General features: G+C 43.8%; 1 protein-coding gene across 2 annotated transcripts; it reads left to right on the top strand.

Annotated features, from left to right (window-relative positions):
• The first annotated feature begins 1,962 nt into the window (after positions 1 to 1,962).
• On the top strand, positions 1,963 to 20,984 carry LOC116367856 (acidic leucine-rich nuclear phosphoprotein 32 family member B). 2 transcript variants are annotated; one of them, XM_031819035.1, is made up of 7 exons: positions 1,963 to 2,514; positions 7,972 to 8,121; positions 8,396 to 8,518; positions 16,772 to 16,949; positions 17,288 to 17,340; positions 17,430 to 17,472; positions 17,579 to 18,919. In XM_031819035.1, exons 1-7 carry the CDS (start codon positions 2,113 to 2,115, stop codon positions 17,632 to 17,634), a joined length of 1,005 nt encoding a protein of 334 aa, XP_031674895.1. In that variant the 5' UTR covers positions 1,963 to 2,112; the 3' UTR covers positions 17,635 to 18,919. The 2 variants fall into 2 exon arrangements, with proteins under 2 accessions (XP_031674895.1, XP_031674894.1); XM_031819034.1 differs by having other exon boundaries at positions 2,014 to 2,514; positions 17,576 to 20,984.
• Positions 20,985 to 22,071: the final 1,087 nt, after the last annotated feature.

Here is a 22,071-nt window from a genome sequence, read left to right as displayed (position 1 = left end):
ATAGGCAGGTGTAGCAGTGGTAAGGATTAATTCACTCCATGGTGCTGAAAAGAAAGCTTTGCTGTTGGGACAGTTTGTGGGCACCGTTTGTCACCGTTATAGTGGAGTTAAGTATTGTTTAGTGTTGTGTAGTGGCTTTGCTGGAATGCATCTACAAAAAGGTTGAGTTTGCCCCACCAAGATGTACATGCTAAAATTATTTGACAACTTGGAACAGCGCATCATGCCATTTAGGCTGGCACATTTTCAGTTTGTGTAATCTCCAACAGCCTACTGTCACTCACAGATTCAGACTTCAGGTAAATAAGGCTATTTTCTTGCCTGCCGAAATCCCCCCCCCCCCCCCCCCTTCTATTTTGGACACTTATTCTTTGGACACTGTGTTAATCAACAAACCGCCAGACGAGCTTCAACGCCATAAAACACTCCTTCCGTGGCCTCCAACTGCTCTTAAATGCAAGTAAAACTAAATGCATGCCCTTCAACCGATCGCTGCCCGCACCCACCCACCCTGTCTAGCATCACTACTCTGGACAGTTCTGACTTAGAATATGTGGACAACTACAAATACCTAGGTGTCTGGTTAGACTGTAAACTCTCCTTCCAGACTCACATTAAGCATCTCCAATCCAAAATTAAATCTAGAATCGGCTTCCTATTTCGCAACAAAGCACCCTTCACTCATGCTGCAAAACATACCCTCGTAAAACTGACTATCCTACCTATCCTTGACTTCGGCGATGTCATTTAAAAAATAGCCTACGACACTCTACTCAGCATGCTCTTGTTGGCTGGGCCTCACTTCATATTCGTCGCCAAACCCACTGGCTCCATGTCATCTATAAGCTTTTGCTAGGTAAAGCCCTGCCTTATCTCAGCTCACTGGTCACCATAGCAGCACCCACCCATACTATGCGCTCCAGCAGGTATATTTCACTGGTCACCCCCAAAGCCAACTCCCCCTTTGGCCGCCTCTCCTTTCAGTTCTCTGCTGCCAATGGCTGGAACGAATTGCAAAAATCACTGAAGCTGGAGTCTTATATCTCCTTCACTAACTTTAAGCATCAGCTGTCAGAGCAGCTTACTGATCATTGCACCTGTACACAGCCCATCTGTAAATATCCCACCCAATTACCTCATCCCAACATTATTATTTTTGCTCCTTTGCACACCAGTATCTCTACTTGCACATTCATCTTCTGCACATCTATCACTCCAGTGTTTAATTGCTAAATTGTAATTATTTCGTCAATATGGCCTAATTATTGCCTTACCTTCTTAATACATTTGCACACACTGCATATTGATTTTTGTATTGTGTTATTGACTGCACGTTTGTTTATCCCATGTGTAACTCTGTGTTGTTGTTTGTGTCGCACTGCGTTGCTTTATCTTGGCCAGGTCGCAGTTGTAAATGAGAACTAGTTCTCAACTGGCTTACCTGGTTAAATAAAGGTGTTCTCAACTGGCCTACCTGGTAAAATAAAGGTGTTCTCAACTGGCCTACCTGGTTAAATAAAGGTGAAATAAAAATACATTTAAAAAGTAACATTTTGCGACTGCAAGGCCTGGCATACTTCAGAATCATGTTGGTAGCTCATAGCCAAACCGAAAACTGCAGACATTACTAGTGCCTCCCCCGCTATTAAACCGACATAAAACATTAAATGATTCAGAAATCTCAACTAGCAAGCAAGTCGCAGCAATGAAGAATTGAGTGCGTGCGCGTTCAAGCAAGTCGCAGTAATGAAGAATTGAGTGCGTGCGCGTTCAAGCAAGTCGCAGTAATGAAGAATTGAGTGCGTGCGCGTCCACGCGAAGAGGGGTGGAGAATTCTGGCAAGGGGGGCTTTTCGGCACAACACCGGAATGTTTTTATAGTTTCTTATTTAATACCCCGTCCAGCTGGTGGCGGTAATGCACCGTTAACTTTGGATGCCAACCGCGGTTAAACCTTAAACCCCATCGAAGAAGAAGTAGACCGCTCCAGCCCAAGTTACACCACCCCATTCCCGAAAATGGATCGCTCCTACAGACAGTGAGTCACGTGGCCTGCTGTATAAAGCAGGCAGGCAGGCAAGCAACCAGCTATACTGCTCGATTGAACGTAATAATGGGTAAAACGAGTGACCTAAGGGACTTTGAGCGTGGTATGATCGTAGGTGCCAGGCGCGCCGGATCAAGTGTCTCAGAAACGGCCGCCCTCCTGGGCTTTTCACGCACGACAGTTTCTAGAGTTTACCGAGAATGGTGTGACAAACAAAAAACATCCAGTCAGCGGCAGTCGTGTGGGCGAAAACAACTAGTTGATGAGAGAGGTAGAATGAGAATGGAAAGAATCGTGAAAGCTAACAGGCGGGCCACAAACAGACAAATAACAGCGCAGTACAACAGTGGTGCGCAGAACGGCATCTCGGAACGCACAACTCGTCGATCCTTGTCACGGATGGGCTACAGCAGCAGACGACCACGTCGTGCAAATGAGGAGTGGAAAAACATCGCCTGTGTAGATACGGTAAGGAGGCAATAGAATGTAGACGGTTCTATTGTCATTGACCAGATTGGCGCACATTCAACAAATCTGGTCTAACTAAGTGGAAAGTCGTCAAATCCGTCATGATTTATTTATTGTAACTGGCCCACAGTGGTTAAGTCCGATTTTAATATAGTTGGTTGTTTTCGCTGCATAACATTTAGAAGTTACCCCTTTTCAGGTTTAGAAGTGACTGCCAAATTCTAACTCCATTTCCTATAAACTGAATAGCGTAGTTAGTATACAGAAATCGTGTTAGTCAGTCGTTTTTAACTGTAATGCATGTGTTGGTTGACATCCATACAAGCATTATACTCCAAGTTTTACCTCGACACACAGTATAGTGTGAAATACACAAATATATATATAAATGCAAAAAAATAAATAAAGGCAACACTAAAATAGCACATCCTAGATCTGAATGAAATATTCTTATTAAATACTTTTTTCTTTACATAGTTGAATGTGCTGACAACAAAATCACACAAATTATCAATGGTAATCAAATTTATCAACCCATGGAGGTCTGGATTTGGAGTCACACACAAAATTAAAGTGGAAAACCACACTACAGGCTGATCCAACTTTGATGTAATGTCCTTAAAACAAGTCAAAATGAGGCTCAGTAGTGTGTGTGGCCTCCACGTGCCTGTATGACCTCCCTACAACGCCTGGGCATGCTCCTGATGAGGTGGCGGATGGTCTCCTGAGGGATCTCCTCCCAGACCTGGACTAAAGCATCCGCCAACTCCTGGACAGTCTGTGGTGCAACATGGCGTTGGTGGATGGAGCGAGACATGATATCCCAGATGTGCTCAATTGGATTCAGGTCTGGGGAACGGGCAGGCCAGTCCATAGCATCAATGCCTTCCTCTTGCAGGAACTGCTGACACACTCCAGCCACATGAGGTCTAGCATTGTCTTGCATTAGGAGGAACCCAGGGCCAACCGCAACAGCATATGGTCTCTCAAGGGGTCTGAGGATCTCATCTCGGTACCTAATGGCAGTCAGGCTACCTCTGGCGAGCACATGGAGGGCTGTGCGGCCCCCCAAGAAATGCCACCCCACATCATGACTGACCCACCGCCAAACCGGTCATGCTGGAGGATGTTGTAGGCAGCAGAACATTCTCCACGGTGTCTCCAGACTCCATCACATGCTCAGTGTGCACCTGCTTTCACCTGTAAAGAGCACAGGGCGCCAGTGGCATATTTGCCAATCTTGGTGTTCTCTGGCAAATGCCAAACGTCCTGCACGGTGTTGGCTGTAAGCACAACCCCCACCTGTGGACGTTGGGCCCTCATACCACCCTCATGGAGTCTGTTTCTGACCGTTTGAGCAGACACATGTACATTTGTGGCCTGCTGGAGGTCATTTTGCAGGGCTCTGGCAGTGCTCCTCCTTGCACAAAGGCGGAGGTAGCGGTCCTGCTGCTGGGTTGTTGCCCTCCTACGGCCTCCTCCACGTCTCCTGATGTACTGGCCTGTCTCCTGGTAGCGCCTCCATGCTCTGGACACTACGCTGACAGCCACAGCAAACCTTCTTGCCACAGCTCGCATTGATGTGCCATCCTGGATGAGCTGAACTACCTGAGCCACTTGTGTGGGTTGTAGACTCCATCTCATGCTACCACTAGAGTGAAAGCACCGCCGGCATGCAAAAGTGACAAACCTCAGCCAGGAAGCATAGGACTGACACGGCCTGCAACGAAAACATGCAGACTCTCCTTCACTGCAGCCGAGGTGAGTAAGACATTTAAACGTGTTAACCCTCGCAAGGCTGCAGGCCCAGACGGCATCCCCAGCCGCGCCCTCAGAGCATGCGCAGACCAGCTGGCCGGTGTGTTTACGGACATATTCAATCAATCCCTATACCAGTCTGCTGTTCCCACATGCTTCAAGAGGGCCACCATTGTTCCTGTTCCCAAGAAAGCTAAGGTAACTGAGCTAAACGACTACTCACTTCCGTCATCATGAAGTGCTTTGAGAGACTAGTCAAGGACCATATCACCTCCACCCTACCTGACACCCTAGACCCACTCCAATTTGCTTACCGCCCAAATAGGTCCACAGACGATGCAATCTCAACCACACTGCACACTGCCCTAACCCATCTGGACAAGAGGAATACCTATGTGAGAATGCTGTTCATCGACTACAGCTCGGCATTCAACACCATAGTACGCTCCAAGCTCGTCATCAAGCTCGAGACCCTGGGTCTCGACCCCGCCATGTGCAACTGGGTACTGGACTTCCTGACGGGCCGCCCCCAGGTGGTGAGGGTAGGCAACAACATCTCCACCCCGCTGATCCTCAACACTGGGGCCCCACAAGGGTGCGTTCTGAGCCCTCTCCTGTACTCCCTGTTCACCCACGACTGCGTGGCCACGCACGCCTCCAACTCAATCATCAAGTTTGCGGACGACACAACAGTGGTAGGCTTGATTACCAACGACGACGAGACGGTCTACAGGGAGGAGGTGAGGGCCCTCTGAGTGTGGTGTCAGGAAAATAACCTCACACTCAACGTCAACAAAACTAAGGAGATGATTGTGGACTTCAGGAAACAGCAGAGGGAACACCCCCCTATCCACATCGATGGAACAGTAGTGGAGAGGGTAGCATGTTTTAAGTTCCTCGGCATACACATCACAGACAAACTGAATTGGTCCACTCACACAGACGGCATCGTGAAGAAGGCGCAGCAGCGCCTCTTCAACCTCAGGAGGCTGAAGAAATTCGGCTTGTCACCAAAAGCACTCAAACTTCTACAGATGCACAATCGAGAGCATCCTGGCGGGCTGTATCACCGCCTGGTACGGCAACTGCTCCGCCCACAACCGTAAGGCTCTCCAGAGGGTAGTGAGGTCTGCACAACGCATCACCGGGGGCAAACTACCTGCCCTCCAGGACACCTACACCACCCGATGTTACAGGAAGGCCATAAAGATCATCAAGGACATCAACCACCCGATCCACTGCCTGTTCACCCCGCTATCATCCAGAAGGTGAGGTCAGTACAGGTGCATCAAAGCTGGGACCGAGAGACTGAAAAACAGCTTCTATCTCAAGGCCAAGACTGTTAAACAGCCACCACTAACATTGAGTGGCTGCTGCCAACACACTGACACTGACACTGACTCAACTCCAGCCACTTTAATAATGGGAATTGATGGGAAATGATGTAAATATATCACTAGCCACTTTAAACAATGCTACCTTATATAATGTTACTTACCCTACATTATTCATCTCATATGCACACGTATATACTGTACTCTATATCACCTACTGCATCCTTATGTAATACATGTATCACTAGCCACTTTAACTATGCCACTTTGTTTACATACTCATCTCATATGTATATACTGTACTCGATACCATCTACTGTATCCTGCCTATGCTGCTCTGTACCATCACTCATTCATATATCCTTATGTACATATTCTTTATCCCCTTACACTGTGTATAAGACAGTAGTTTTGGAATTGTTAGTTAGATTACTTGTTGGTTATTACTGCATTGTCGGAACTAGAAGCACAAGCATTTCGCTACACTCTCATTAACATCTGCTAACCATGTGTATGTGACAAATAAAATTTGATTTGATAGGAACTGAGAAGTGGTCTGGTCTCCACCTGCAGAACCCCTCCTTTATTGGGGGTGTCTTGCTAATTGCCTATAATTTCCACCTGTTGTCTATTCCATTTGCACAACAGCATGTGCAATTTATTGTCAATCAGTGTTGCTTCCTAAGTGTACAGTTTGATTTCACAGAAGTGTGATTGACTTGGAGTTACATTGTGTTTAAGTGTTCCCTTTATTTTTTTGAGCAGTGTGTGTGTGTGTGTGTGTGTGTGTATGTATATATATATATATATATAAATTCTGCTCTTTTGCACACCAGTATTTCCACTTGCACATCCTCATCTGCACATCTATCACTCCAGTGTTAATTTGCTAAATTGTAATTATTTTGCCAATATGGCCTATTTATTGCCTTACCTCAATTTGCTCTCACTGTATACATATTTTCTATTGTGTTATTGACTGTACGTTTGTTTATGTGTAACTCTGTTTTTGTCGCACTACTTTGCTTTATCTTGGCCAGGTCGCAGTTTTAAATGAGAACTTGATCACAACTGGCCTACCTGGTTAAATAAAGGTGAAATAAAAAAAACTCCCATATCTATTGGGTGAAATACCACAGTGTGCCATCAAAGTTACACGATTTATGACCTGTTGCCACAAGAAAAGGCAACCAGTGAAGAACAAACACCATTGTAAATACAACCCATTTGTTTATTTTCCCTTTGACTATTAACTATTTGCACATCGTTACAACACTACATAGCCATAATATGACGTTTGAAATGTCTATTCCTTTGGAACTTTTGTGAGTGTAATGTTTACTGTTCATTTTATATTGTTTATCACTTTTTTTATTATATATTTCACTTGCTTTGGCAATGTTAACATGTTTCCCATGCCAATAAAGCCCTTAAATTGATTGCTAACAAAGCATTGCATGTGTCATTAGTGACTGAACAGCGGGCCAAGTGAAGGTAGAACCGTATTGTGCAGTTCTTCCTCGTGGCAGCTGGTTTAAAGAAACAACCTCGCGCCTCGACAAAAACATTATGCAACCAAACACTTTTATAGCCTTCCCAATGTTTGACTTTGTCTGCAAATCATGATCGTTTGACAAGCTATCAAGCTTTTGATTGAGCAACGACTGACCCTGAATATTAGTGATGTAACATTTTGTACTTACGATTTGAGAGTTGCAACTGTTCATACAAAAGTCAGGATAACCATCAGTGGAATAATAACCATCAGTGGAATAATAACCATCAGTGGAATAATAACCACACATCATTGAAGTCCATATTTTGTGTATTGACTTTTTTCCATCATGAAGTTTAGATTCAAGCTTTGTTATGGATTCAAATAAAAAAATAAAGAAGTATTGATGCAGCAAGTTATAGTTGCTGAAATGTGACCATTCTAAACATGTTTTGGGTGGCAGGTAGCCTAGCTGTTAAAGCATTGGACAAGTAACCCAAAGGCCGCTAGTTTGAATCCTCGAGCTGACCAAGGGAAAAATCTGTGGATTTTTAACCCCAATTGCTCCACTGTTGACATTGATGATGGCAGACCTTGGCCGTGACCCGACTCTCCAAGGATGTCTCGGGGCGAGTGGGATATGCAAAAAATAATAATTTCAATTCATACATGTGAATTAATACACACTGATATGTGGAAAATAGGACAAATATAAGCCCTCAAAGTATTATATATATATAATATGCATAAAATTACATTTGAATGTGTGTATTCTCAATTTTGAGTGTTTGTAGTGCAGCTGTAAACAATGTATGCAAACATTAAAACAAATATTCTGTCTTTTGAATTACATTTTTTTTATCCTTATAGGTACGGGAACTTGTCCTTGACAACTGTAGCTCAAATGAAGGAAAAATCGAAGGCCTCACAGCAGAATTTGTCAGTCTGGAATTCCTCAGTTTGATAAACGTTGGTTTAATCTCTGCCTGCAACCTTCCCAAACTTGAGAAACTCAAGAAGGTAAAGTTTTGCTTTAGAATTATAATTTTTTGACACAAGCTTACATTTACAGTAAAACATTTTACACAGTGTTGGGGAGAGGGGTAAAAAAAAAAGCCATTGACTACGTTCCTAATGGCACTTGTATAATGCACTACCTTTTGAGGGCCCTGGTCTAAAGTAGTATGTAAGGAATAGGGTTCCATTTGGGACGTAGTCATTATTTTCTGAAAGGCTGTTACTTGCTTTGGTGTTATTGGACAGAAGTGACTGATATCTTCACATTATGTTGCAGTTGGAACTCAGTGACAACAGAATCTCTGGTGGCCTTGACGTGCTAGCAGAGAAACTCCCCAACCTCACACATCTAAATCTAAGCGGAAACAAACTGAAAGACATCAGCACGTTGGAACCTTTGGTAGGTACACAACTCCCGGTAGAGCACAATACAGTGCGACGCAATCTCATTGGCTCAGGCTGTCTCAAATTACACTTTTCCCTTTTTAGAGTTTTGACCATAGACCTAGTTGGCAGTGTGATGTTTGTTTCCCTATGTTAATAACGTTAATGCTGACAGACACGGCAGCTCTGCTTCTAGCTCCTAAGCAACTTTGCAGTATTTTGTTATTAGCCCAGAAAGTTTTTGTGTTCATACATACAGCCTGAAATAACTTTTGGATAACAGAGCAGCGGTCACTCACCAGCATTACGACCACGAATACGACTTTCCCAAATTTGATCCTTTGTTCGTACCCACCAGGGCAATTTAAGTTATCCCAGAGGCTGCTCCAAGACACTACCGGCGGAGAAGAGGTATTCGGAGTGGACTTCTAGTCCGACTCATGAGGCGTGCACACCATTCACCGCTTCTGAGTATATTACTCGCTAATGTTCAGTCTCTGGACAATAAAGTAGACAAGCTCAGGGTGAGGATCTCCTTCCAGGGAGACATCAGGGACTGTAACATACTCTTTCACGGAATCATGGCTCTCTTGGGATATGCTGTCCCTGTCCATACTGCCAGCTGGGTTCTCAGTTCATCGTGCAGACAGGAATAAAGAACTCTCCGGGAAGAAGAGTCGATGGTGTATGTTTCATGATTAACTACTCATGGTGTGTTTGTAATAACATAGATACTCAAGTCCTTTTGTTCACCCGACCTAGAATACCTCAATCAAATGCCGACTGTATTACCTCCCAAGAGAATTCTCTTCAGTTATAGTCGCAGCCGCGTATATTCACCCTCAAGCCGATACCACAAACTGGAAACCACAAACTGGAAACCACATCCTGAGGCTGCATTTATTGTAACTGGGGATTTTAACAAAGCAAATTTGAGCAAATCGGTACCAAAGTTCTATCAACACATTGACTGTAGTACTCGCTTAGGAAAAACACTAAACCACTGCTACTCGCCCTTTCGCAATGCCTACAAGGCCCTCCCTTCGGCAAATCAGATCACGACTCCATTCCTTCCTAGGAGGCAGAAACTCAAACAGGAAGTACCTGTTTTAAGGTCTATTCAACGCTGGTCAGACCAATCGGAATCCATGCTTCAAGATTGTTTTGATCACGCAGACTGGGAAATGTTCCGGGTAGCCTCTGAGAATAACATTTGACGTATACACAGACACGGTGGCTGAGTTCATCATTAAGTGTATTGGGGATGTTGTTCCCGCGGTGACGATTAAAACCTACCCTAACCAGAAACCGTGGATAGATGGCAGCATTCACGCAAAACTGAAAGCGCAAACCACTGAATTTAACCATGGCAAGGTGACTGGGAATATGGTTGAATAAAAACAGTGTAGTTATTTTCTCCGTAAGGCAATCAAACAGGCAAAACATCAGTACAGAGACAGTGGAGTCGCAATTCAATGGCTCAGACACGAGCCATATGTGGCAGGGTCTACAGACAATCACGGATTACAAAAGGAAAACCACCCACTTCGGACACTGACGACTTGCTCCCCGACAAGCTAAACACCACCATCGCCCGCTTTGAGGATAACACGGTGCCACCAACGCGACTCGCTCCCAAGGATTGTGGGCTCTCCTTCTCCGTTGGCTGAGGTGAGTTAGACATTTAAGCATGTTAATCCTCGCAAGGCTGTCGGCCCAGACGGCATCCCTAGCTGCGTCCTCAGAGCATGCGCATAGCAGCTGGCTGGAGTGTTTACGGACCCATTCAATCTCTCCCTATCCCAGTCTGCTGTCCCCACTTGCTTCAAGATGTCCACTATTGGTCCTGTACCCAAGAAAACAAAGGTAACTGAACTAAATAACTATCGACCCGTAGCACTCACTTATATCATCATGAAGTGCTTTGAGAGGCTGGTTAAGGATCATATCACCTCTACCTTACACCCTAGACCAGGCCTGTGCAAAGGCCGACCCGGGGACCGTATGCGGCCCGCAACCTGATTCAATACGTCCCGTGGAATCATGTTCGGATCACAAAGAATTTGCAATAGTAACGTTTTGAAAAATGTGTTTGTTATTCAAATTAAAAGCCCAATGAATACAATCCTTTGTGTAATGATTTAACTCCCACCGCTTGTGGGACATTTATTTTGAAGGCATGTATAAATAACAACTGCACGAGGACAGACAGTGACTGACAGGCTGACACACACGTCCCGTTAGCTAGCTAGAAATTGTGCAAAAATTAGTTTTTCAAAGAAAAGGAAAGTAGACAATGAATGTAGGGTGTTCCAGCAAGAGTGGACCTCAAAATATTTATTTATTGAGGTATCAGGAAAAGCTGTATGCAAAGAGTGGATCGCTGTCCTGAAAGACTACAACTTGTTCTGACACGTCCAGACGAAGCATGCAGAGAAATATAGGAATATGTTTTCTGAGCAGCGGGCAAGTGCATCGAAAGAGTTGCTTTGTCAGTTGCAAAAGCAGCAAGGACTTTTCACAAAACTGCATTCAGCAAATGACAGAATTGCAAGAGCGAGCTTTGTACTGTCTCACAAAATTGCTAAACATAGCAAGCCATTTGCTGAGGGTGAATTCATTAAAGAATGTTTAATTGACTCTGCAGCAATACTTTGCCCTGACAAGAAAGAGCCGTTTGAAAATGTTTCCCTGTCAAGACGAACAGTGTTGAGGACATCACAGAGAATATGGAGCAACAGTTGAAAGACACGGGAAAGGATTTCACCTATTTCTCCTTGGACCTTGATGAGAGCAGTGATGCATGTGACACGGCACAGTTAATATTCTTACGAGGCATAACCCCAGACTACAGAGGAGCTTGCTTCAGTGCAGTCAATGAAGACGACAACCACAGGGAAAGATTTATTGGGGGAGGTTAATAAGTGTGTGGCAAAGCTGGGACTGAGTTTTGACAAGTTATCCAGTGTGACCACTGATGGGTGCCCAAACTTGAAAGGAGAGAACTTTTGCCTTTTGAAAAAGGATACAAGATCAAGTAGCTGAGCTGAACCCAGATCAGAAAATTATTTTCCTGCATTGCATTATTCATCAGGAGGTGCTCTGTAAATGTGTACTGAAAATGAGCTATGTTGTGGATAAAGTCACTAAAGTAAGCGCAAAAATCATAAGCACAAAATCTTTAAACCACAGGCGGTTTGTCTCACTGTTGGAAGGGTCATGCAAATCTCCCCTACCACACAAATGTGAGATGGCTGCGTTTGGGGAAGGTGCTTAAAAGGGTGTGGGACCAAAGTTTTTGCAAGTGAAAGGAAAATATGTGGATTTCCCTCAACTGCAAGATAAAGAATGGTTGGCAGATTTTTTATTTTTGTTGCCTTCACCATGGACATCATGGCCCTCATGAATGAACTGAATTCCAAACTACAAGGGAAGGGCCTTTTTGAACATCAGATGTACAGCCTGATCAAAACCTTCAAGGGAAAATTACTCCTCCTGACACGCCAAGTAGAAGCCAACAATCTCACCCACCTTCCAACACTACTAGTCTGTTCCCTATCAGATGACCAGCGGGAGAAGTATACATCACTGCTAGTCTGTTCCCTATCAGATGACCAGAGGGAGAAGTATACATCACTGCTAGTCTGTTCCCTATCAGATGACCAGCGGGAGAAGTATACATCACTACTAGTCTGTTCCCTATCAGATGACCAGCGGGAGAAGTATACATCACTACTAGTCTGTTCCCTATCAGATGACCAGATGGAGAAGTATACATCACTACTAGTCTGTTCCCTGTCAGATGACCAGTGGGAGAAGTATACATCACTACTAGTCTGTTCCCTATCAGATGACCAGAGGGAGAAGTATACATCACTACTAGTCTGTTCCCTATCAGATGACCAGCGGGAGAAGTATACATCACTACTAGTCTGTTCCCTATCAGATGACCAGTGGGAGAAGTATACATCACTACTAGTCTGTTCCCTATCAGATGACCAGCGGGAGAAGTATACATCACTACTAGTCTGTTCCCTATCAGATGACCAGCGGGAGAAGTATACATCACTACTAGTCTGTTCCCTATCAGATGACCAGCGGGAGAAGTATACATCACTACTAGTCTGTTCCCTATCAGATGACCAGCGGGAGAAGTATACATCACTACTAGTCTGTTCCCTATCGGATGACCAGAGGGAGAAGTATACATCACTACTAGTCTGTTCCCTATCAGATGACCAGCGGGAGAAGTATACATCACTACTAGTCTGTTCCCTATCAGATGACCAGCGGGAGAAGTATACATCACTACTAGTCTGTTCCCTATCAGATGACCAGATGGAGAAGTATACATCACTACTAGTCTGTTCCCTATCAGATGACCAGATGGAGAAGTATACATCACTACTAGTCTGTTCCCTATCAGATGACCAGCGGGAGAAGTATACATCACTACTAGTCTGTTCCCTATCAGATGACCAGAGGGAGAAGTATACATCACTACTAGTCTGTTCCCTATCAGATGACCAGCGGGAGAAGTATACATCACTACTAGTCTGTTCCCTATCAGATGACCAGCGGGAGAAGTATACATCACTACTAGTCTGTTCCCTATCAGATGACCAGAGGGAGAAGTATACATCACTACTAGTCTGTTCCCTATCAGATGACCAGCGGGAGAAGTATACATCACTACTAGTCTGTTCCCTATCAGATGACCAGCGGGAGAAGTATACATCACTACTAGTCTGTTCCCTATCAGATGACCAGATGGAGAAGTATACATCACTACTAGTCTGTTCCCTATCAGATGACCAGCGGGAGAAGTATACATCACTACTAGTCTGTTCCCTATCAGATGACCAGAGGGAGAAGTATACATCACTACTAGTCTGTTCCCTATCAGATGACCAGATGGAGAAGTATACATCACTACTAGTCTGTTCCCTATCAGATGACCAGATGGAGAAGTATACATCACTACTAGTCTGTTCCCTATCAGATGACCAGCGGGAGAAGTATACATCACTACTAGTCTGTTCCCTATCAGATGACCAGAGGGAGAAGTATACATCACTACTAGTCTGTTCCCTATCAGATGACCAGCGGGAGAAGTATACATCACTACTAGTCTGTTCCCTATCAGATGACCAGCGGGAGAAGTATACATCACTACTAGTCTGTTCCCTATCAGATGACCAGAGGGAGAAGTATACATCACTACTAGTCTGTTCCCTATCAGATGACCAGCGGGAGAAGTATACATCACTACTAGTCTGTTCCCTATCAGATGACCAGCGGGAGAAGTATACATCACTACTAGTCTGTTCCCTATCAGATGACCAGATGGAGAAGTATACATCACTACTAGTCTGTTCCCTATCAGATGACCAGCGGGAGAAGTATACATCACTACTAGTCTGTTCCCTATCAGATGACCAGAGGGAGAAGTATACATCGCTGCTGCGTGCTTTGAACGGTGAGTTTTCTCATCGTTTTGAGGATTTCAAAGTGTTGGAAAATGACATGCTGTTGGTTTCCTCTCCTTTCACCTTCAATGTGGATAACGCTCCCACTGACCTGCAACTTGAGCTTATTGAACTTTAGTCTGATGCAGTGATTGTTTTGAATAGTTCTGTAATGTCACTGACCAAGTTCTATGTATGTCTCGAACAAAACTTTCCAAAGATGAGGAGTTATGCTCAGATGTTTGCACTCTTTAGGTCAACCTATGTATGTGTCTAGAAGAAAAAGAAACGCACACCTATATAGGCGAGGTGCTGGCTAGAGGTGCTGGCTAGAGGTGCTGGCTAGAGGTGCTGGCTAGAGGTGCTGGCTAGAGGTGCTGGCTAGAGGTGCTGGCTATCGGAGTAGAAAACTAGAAAATAAAGGAGAGCCGCACACTCAGATGCAAAAATGGAATATCCAACGTTTCGACAGCCAAGCTGTCTTCATCAGGGTATAATCGTTTTTATAGTGTCAAAAGACACACAGGTGTCTGTGGCCTAATCATTGGTTAATTCTCAAACATTAAAATGGCATACAAAAAACAAATGGATAGCATACGATTTATAAATGTATTTTAGACGACACAAGCTTACAAACAATTACAATGGCAAAGTCACAAGAATGGCTTCGGATCAAAGTCTACGTTGAGACCGAAGGGAGCAAGGGTCTTTAAATTAAAGAGCCAGGCAGTCTCTCGTTTTAACAATAAATTATCAAGGTCACACCCTCTCCTAGGGAGGGTGACATGTTCGATGCCAATATAACGCAGAACCTATGTATGTGAACAGACCATTTTCAGTGATGAAATATAACAAGTCAAGGCACAGATCATCTCTTACTGACTCCCACCTTTCAGCAATCCTGCGCACAGTGACGTCAGAAATTATACCTGACTTCACTGCTCTAGTCAATGCCCATCAGACTTCACTCCTCACACGGAGTAGTTTAAATGTTATGTTGAGCGCTTTAACTTTCTTCTGTTTTTGTGCATACCTGTTAACAAGAGTTCTGTCCGTGGTGCTGAATGCACAGTGTACTTTTCCCTCCATATAGTTAATTGTATGTTTTAATAATGAAAATACCTACCAAAAGGAGAACATGGATGTGGTTTATTTATGTGCATGTTAAAGTAAAATAAGGAGCATATCTGGATGTGATTTACAGTAATATCTGTCACAGTCATACACATAATGTATAATCCTGTAATATATGATTCTGGCCCACGATGGCAAAAATATATTCTGTCGCCCTCCATGGGAAATAATTGCCCAGGCTTGCCCTAGACCCACTTCAATTTGCTTATCACCCCAATAGATCCACAGACAATACAATCACCATCACACTGCCCTATGCCATCTGAACAAGAGGAATACCTATGTCTGAATGCTGTTCATTGACTATAGCTCAGCCTTCAACATCATAGTACCCTCCAAGCTCATCATTAAGCTCGGGACCCTGGGTCTGAACCCTGCCTTGTGCAACTGGGTCCTGGACTTCCTGATGGGACACCCCCAAGTGGTGAAGGTAGGAAATAACCTACACTTTGCTGATCCTCAACACTGGGGCAGCACAAGGGTATGTGCTCAGTCCCCTCCTGTGTGGCCACGCATACCTCCAACTCAATCATCAAGTTTGCAGACAACACAATAATAGTAGGCCTGATTACCAACAATGACGAGACACCATACAGGAAGGAGGTGAGGGGCTTGGTAGAGTGGTGCCAAGAAAACAAAACCAAAGGAGCTGATCGTTGACTTCAGGAAACCGCAGAGGGAGAACGCCCCTATCTACATCGACGGGGCCGCAGTGGAGAAGGTGGAAAGCTTCAAGTTCCTTGGCCTACACATCACTGACATTCTGAAATGGTCCACCCACAAAGACAGCGTGGTGAAGATGGCGCAACAGCGCCTCTTCAACCCCAGGAGGCTGAAGAAGTTTGGCTTGGCCCATAAGACCCCCACAAACTTTTACAGATGCACAATTGAGAGTATCCTGTTGGGCTGTATCACCGCCTGGTATGGCAACTGCACTGACTGCAACCACAGGGCTCTTCAGAGGGTGGTGCGGTCTGCCCAATGCATCACCGGGGGCAATCTGCCTGGCCTCCACGACACCTACAGCACCCGATGTCACAGGAAGGCCAAAAAGATCAAGGACATCAACCACCCGAGCCACAGCCTATTCACCCCTCTATCATCCAGAAGGCGAGGTCAGTACAGGTGCATGAAAGCTGGGACCGAGAGACTGAAAAACAGCTTCTATCTCAAGGCCATCGGATGGTTAAATAGCCATCACTAGCCGGCTACCACTCGGTTACTCAACCCTGCACCTTAGAGGCTGCTGCCCTATATACATAGACATGAAATCACTGGCCACTTTAATAATGGAACACTAGTCACTTTAATAATGTTTACATACTGCTTTACTCATCGTGTGTGTGTGTGTGTGTGTGTATATATATTGTGTGTGTGTGTGTATATATATTGTATTCCATTCTACTGTATTTTAGTCGATGCCACTCCGAAATTGCTCGTCATATCTATAGATTTCTTAATTCCATTATTTTACTTTTAGATTTGTGAATTGTTAGATACTGCTGTACTGTTGGAGCTAGGAACACAAGCATTTCACTACACCTGCAATAACATCTGCTAAATATGTGATCATTTGATGTGGCACTCTGCTATAAAATCTAATGAGAGATTCTATTCAGGCAGTGTTGTTCACCCCCTAATTACCCTACACCCATTTGGTCCCACAGAAAAAGCTGGACAGCCTGAAGTCTCTAGACTTGTTCAACTGTGAGGTGACCAACCTGAACGACTACAGGGAGAGTGTGTTCAAGCTGCTCCCTCAGCTCACCTACCTGGACGGGTACGACGTGGAGGACCGGGAGGCATCCGACTCGGACAGAGAGGTGGCCGGTGACAATGATGAGGGTGGGCAGCCATTTAGTTTTCTTGTTGCGGGAATATGAGGAAGTGCAGATGTGAGTGGAATGGGGGTGTTCTGTAGCTCAGTCGGTAGGTCATGGCACTTGCATAGTTAGGATAGTGGGTTTGATTCATGGGACCACACATACATAAAATGTATGCTTGCATGACTAAGGATTAAAGCATCTGCTAAATGGCATATTATATATTACAATCCAGATTAGTACATCGTGGGTGTTTTGTCATTCAAGGGAATTCTATTGTGTATTTGGTAGGGTTTGTCAGCATGTATCTGTGTGACTGACAATGGATGTGATATATTATATATATATTTTTTATTTTAGAAGGGAATGAGGATGGAAAGGAGGAACACTTTGACAAGGACTGTGATGAGGAGGTAAAACCTTTTTTGGTTTGTTTGTGACTCAATAGTTTAATGTGGGGTATAGTTTGTGGATGCTGACCTGCTCTGTCACTTCTCTCCAGGAGGAAGACCTCGGCATTGATGATGAAGTTGACGATGAAGATGGTATGTAAATGTTCATACTTTTTGTCACAAGCTCATGTTTCACATTTGGATACTTTACTAAGTACAGCATCATAGTATAATAAGCCTTTCCCATTTCTCCCAGAAGTCAAGGCTGTCCAAGGAGAGAAGAGAAAGCGAGAGCCTGACGACGATGACGATTAAGAGCAAAAAACGAAAGCATAGCGTTACCAACTCCTTCCCTCTCCAATAGTAGTTACATAGGATGAGCCTTGACTAGAATACAGTGTATACATATGAAGTGGGTAAAACGGTATGTAAACATTATTAAAGTGACCAGTGTTGAAAGACTATGTTCATAGCGCAGCAGTCTCTAAGGTGCAGGGTTGAGTATCGGGTGGTAGCCGGCTAGTAACAGTGACTAAGTTCAGGGCAGGGTACTAGGCGGAGGCCAGCTAGTGGTGACTGAGTAACAGTCTGATGGTTTGGAGATGGAAGTTGTTTTTCAGTCTCTCGTTCCCAGCTTTGATGCACCTGTACTGTCTTCGCCTTCTAGATGTTAGCGGGTTGAACAGGCCGTGGCTCGGGTCCTTGATGATCTTCTTGGCCTGTGACACCGGGTGCTGTAAATGTCCTGGAGGGTAGACCGTGTGCCCCCTGGTGATGCGTTGGGCTAACCTCATCACCCTCTGGAGAGCCTTGCGGTTGCGAACTGTGCAATTGCCATACCAGGCGGTGATGCAGTCGGACAGGATGCTCTCAATGGTGCATCTGTAGAAGTTTGAGGGTATTAGGGGTCAAACCAAATTATTTTTGCCTTGTCATACGTTTTTTTCGTACTGAGCACAGCCCTGGAGATTTCTACTCCCAAACAAATGAAAATAAAATGGTGATACCATTAAAATATCATTTTTCCCATCCAAAAATGAGCCAAACAATATATTGGTCCATATTATCATGCTGGTGTTATTTGGCAATAAGCATCATCACCCCCCCCCCCCCATGCCTCCTCACCTCCCTCAATTGAACAAACTGCTATTATTGTTACACACAAATGGTATAGGAATACCTTCCATATTGAACTAAAGGAGAAAATTGGCTTACTGCTGTGCAATTTCTATCAATAAGGCAATGGGATGGGACAATTTCATGAGTGCTTTCACCCCATAAATGAGGAGAGGTTGCTGCTGCTGGTCAGTCTGAGACTGGCAGGCTGCTCATGTTTAAGGGAAGGGCTACTTTTAAAAAATTACACGTTACGAGCTACAAAACAAATGTCTGGCTTTCAAACAGGCACGATCTTCTCTTTTCTTCCCTGCAACTCTTCTCCGGGTCCTTAGTGTACAAGAGGAAGTAGAGTGCCCTGAGTGGCTGTTTGATTTAAGTCAACTATGTAAATACCCGAAAATGTTTGTTTAGCAACGATCAACAACAACAGGGGTGTTTCTATAATTATTTCATTTTCAATAAATTTGCAAACATTTCTAAACTTGTTTTCACTTGGTCATTATGGGGTATTGTGTGTAGATGGGTGAAGGGAAAAAATTATTTAATCCATTTTGAATTCAAGCTGTAACACAATGTGGAATAAGTCAAGGTGAATGAACACTGTAAATAGTAGAAAAATAGTAATCTTTAAACATACCAATGTTTACATGTTTTGTATTGCAACAGTTGTGAAAGAATGACATACATGAATAATTCACCAAAAATTGTTAGGCATCTGTGATAAGTTGATGTAATAGGTCTATTATTCAGGTTCCCCTAGTACCCGAGTCCTTGATTGATGAACCTGACAAGGAATCATCTAACAATTCAAAATAATATCAGACGTGAGTCATATTTGAAATATATTGAATTATCTTTCTCTCTATGCCAGGCTATGAAGACAAATGACATTGACTCCTGAGGTGTTGAACTGTTGCTCATAGCAACCCTGCTTATTATCTATGAACGTTGGAACATCTTGAATATCGATAAGGCCTCAATGGTCACATGTACTATTAAATCTGCACCAAGGACAGCTAGAAAGGACTAGCCACCCCCCAGAGCCTGGTTCCTCTGCACCCAGCACAGCTAGAAGAGGACTAGCCACCCCCCAGAGCCTGGTTCCTCTCCACCCAGCACAGCTAGAAGAGGACTAGCCACCCCCCAGAGCCTGGTTCCTCTGCACCCAGCACAGCCAGAAAGGACTAGCCACCCCCCAGAGCCTGGTTCCTCTCCACCCAGCACAGCTAGAAGAGGACTAGCCACCCCCCAGAGCCTGGTTCCTCTGCACCCAGCACAGCTAGAAGAGGACTAGCCACCCCCCAGAGCCTGGTTCCTCTCCACCCAGCACAGCTAGAAAGGACTAGCCACCCCCCAGAGCCTGGTTCCTCTGCACCCAGCACAGCTGGGTATTATTATGTTACAGGTGAGACATACCCAGAAATGGTCAACGTCTTGTCGAGCTCTCAAACCCAGGCCTTATGGATAAACCCTCAAAACGACTACATTAGCTTGGAGCTGAAAGTGAGTGGTATTGGGGGAAAAAAGCTCTCTCAGACCCAGACAATCATGTTGCTCCAATTTACAAGAATGGGTTTACAGGGCAGTGATGAAAGCAGTTTGAGCTCTACACAGCATTGGGAATTCAAACATAAAATTATACTTAATCCAATTACACATTCAATACTGTTTCAAAAACATGCACTAAAGCATGTCAAGATAAATATAATTACTTCAAGGTTTCGCAAACATAACTGTCTAGTTGATGTTTTACCGACTAACACCCTGCTGAGTTTCCTATTTACTAAAGAACAATCATTCAGAAAAAACACAAGTTGTAATATCTGTATATATGTCATACTATATTGAAAACATACTGAAAGTGTATGTTGATGTGATAAGACCATTTTATTCAGGTCAATTTAGGATAACTATTTATTTTACTTAAATGTTTGTATTTATGTTGTCTTATACCATGCTAATACGTTACCAAGTAGATTTGGAGTGAACCCCAAAACTGGTGTCTCTTTTTGGATCAAGATTTGATCCAGAATACCAAAAGGCATGATCAGATCCTCTTCCCTATTCAGGCATCAATAAATGCACAGCCACATGTACTTCTAAGTAATTGAGGCCAGAGATTGCTATATTTGCTATATTCTAATTCAAATCATAGACCCATAAGATAACACATGACCAAATCAATGCATGGTCCATATAGAATTAAAACAACATTATTCTTAATGAGAAATATGATCTAATAAACAAATGTTTGCATAACCAAACATAGGATGTTCCCCCATGATGGAAGGGTGGCATGACTGAAAACGTTTGGGAAGCACTGATCTAGCTAATAAGCACAAATACAGATGGGCATGTTTCAGCCTATTCATGTATAGCCACTATGCTGCATCAGTTGGGTTACAGGTGATAATGCAGTAACACTTTATTTGAATAGTTCATCTGTAGATGCTCTTCAGACTATCAGTAACATTTCAACTAACCAGTGTTGGGGAGTATTAAACTATATGCGGTTCAACTAGTAATTGAACTACATTTTGCATCAGCTTTGTGGTAGTCGAATTAAATTCATATCATGTTATGCCATGTAACAGTGCTGTTCTGAACGACCAGTTGAATAACGTGGAGGTGTTCGGTTGTGGGTTCAAAACGCACAACTGCCCTTCAAATACGCCACTCATTGCTTCAAGCCACACGGAGCAAACGTAGGAGATCTCAAAGTCTGTTCAAGAACATTGAAGAACGTTTTGGGGAAACGTGTCGTTCAGTACAAGCAATTACGCAATGCAGCAGACGTTCAGTTGAACTGAGCGCACCCCCGAACTGACTTTCTCACAATTTCCCAGCATGGTTCATGGTTCATTTCTGAACTGTTAAGAGTTAGACCAGTAGTTTAACGTAACACAAAAATTGTTATTTCAGTTGTGATTGGGATATATTTACCAAATTATCAGGAACGTTTTAGATGTATTTTCCCTTCAAAATGCACCAGAAACAACCATCATTGTAAAAATAAGAATTTGTTCTTAAAGCTTCAACGCAACTTTTTGGGCACCCTGACCAAATTCACATAGAAAACTGGGTTATAGATCTTTCATGCTCATCGAAAGCAAGTCTAAGAAGCAGTAGATATGTTCTATGTGCTCTATTTCTATGATTCATGTTAAGGTTAGTTGTCTTTTCCTTTCGGTTTTGTACACAGGCTTCAAACAGCTGGAAAAAAACTCTGGTTATTGAGAATATATTTCACAACGGTTTAGATGGCACAATGATTCTCTACACAGGTAGTATTCATCTCTTACCCTGAGGTCCGGCACCTGCTGGATTTCTGTTCTACCTGACAATTAATTGCACACACCTGGTGTCCCAGGTCTAAATCAGTCCCTGATTAGAGGGGAACAATGAAAAATAAGCAGTGGAACTGGCTTCGTGGTCCAGAGTTTAGGCACAAACTGAAATTAGGCAAACTATTAGAAGTTTAGCAACCAGGTAATGGCGGTGCGATTTCTGCATATTCTACTTTTAAGTAGTTAACCACATAGCTACCCCGTCTATCTGCAATAACCCTTTTTGCACGAACCATGACTCACCACACTGCTGCTGTCACTTTATTCCTAGTTATATGTACACATC

Source organism: Oncorhynchus kisutch, unplaced genomic scaffold (genome assembly GCF_002021735.2).
Source record: "Oncorhynchus kisutch isolate 150728-3 unplaced genomic scaffold, Okis_V2 scaffold1793, whole genome shotgun sequence".
Taxonomy (NCBI): Eukaryota; Metazoa; Chordata; class Actinopteri; order Salmoniformes; family Salmonidae; genus Oncorhynchus; species Oncorhynchus kisutch.
The sequence above is the reverse complement of the archived record's forward strand: the minus strand, read 5'-3'. Positions and strand labels throughout refer to the sequence as shown.

Excerpts from the sequence above, each read along its gene's own strand:
- LOC116367856 (XM_031819034.1), top strand. The coding sequence starts at position 2,113 with ATGGGTAAAACGAGTGACCTAAGGGACTTTGAGCGTGGTATGATCGTA. Across the intron at positions 8,519-16,771 it reads TCAGCACGTTGGAACCTTTG|AAAAAGCTGGACAGCCTGAA; the intron begins GTAGGTACACAA and ends TTGGTCCCACAG. Across the intron at positions 17,341-17,429 it reads ACAAGGACTGTGATGAGGAG|GAGGAAGACCTCGGCATTGA; the intron begins GTAAAACCTTTT and ends ACTTCTCTCCAG.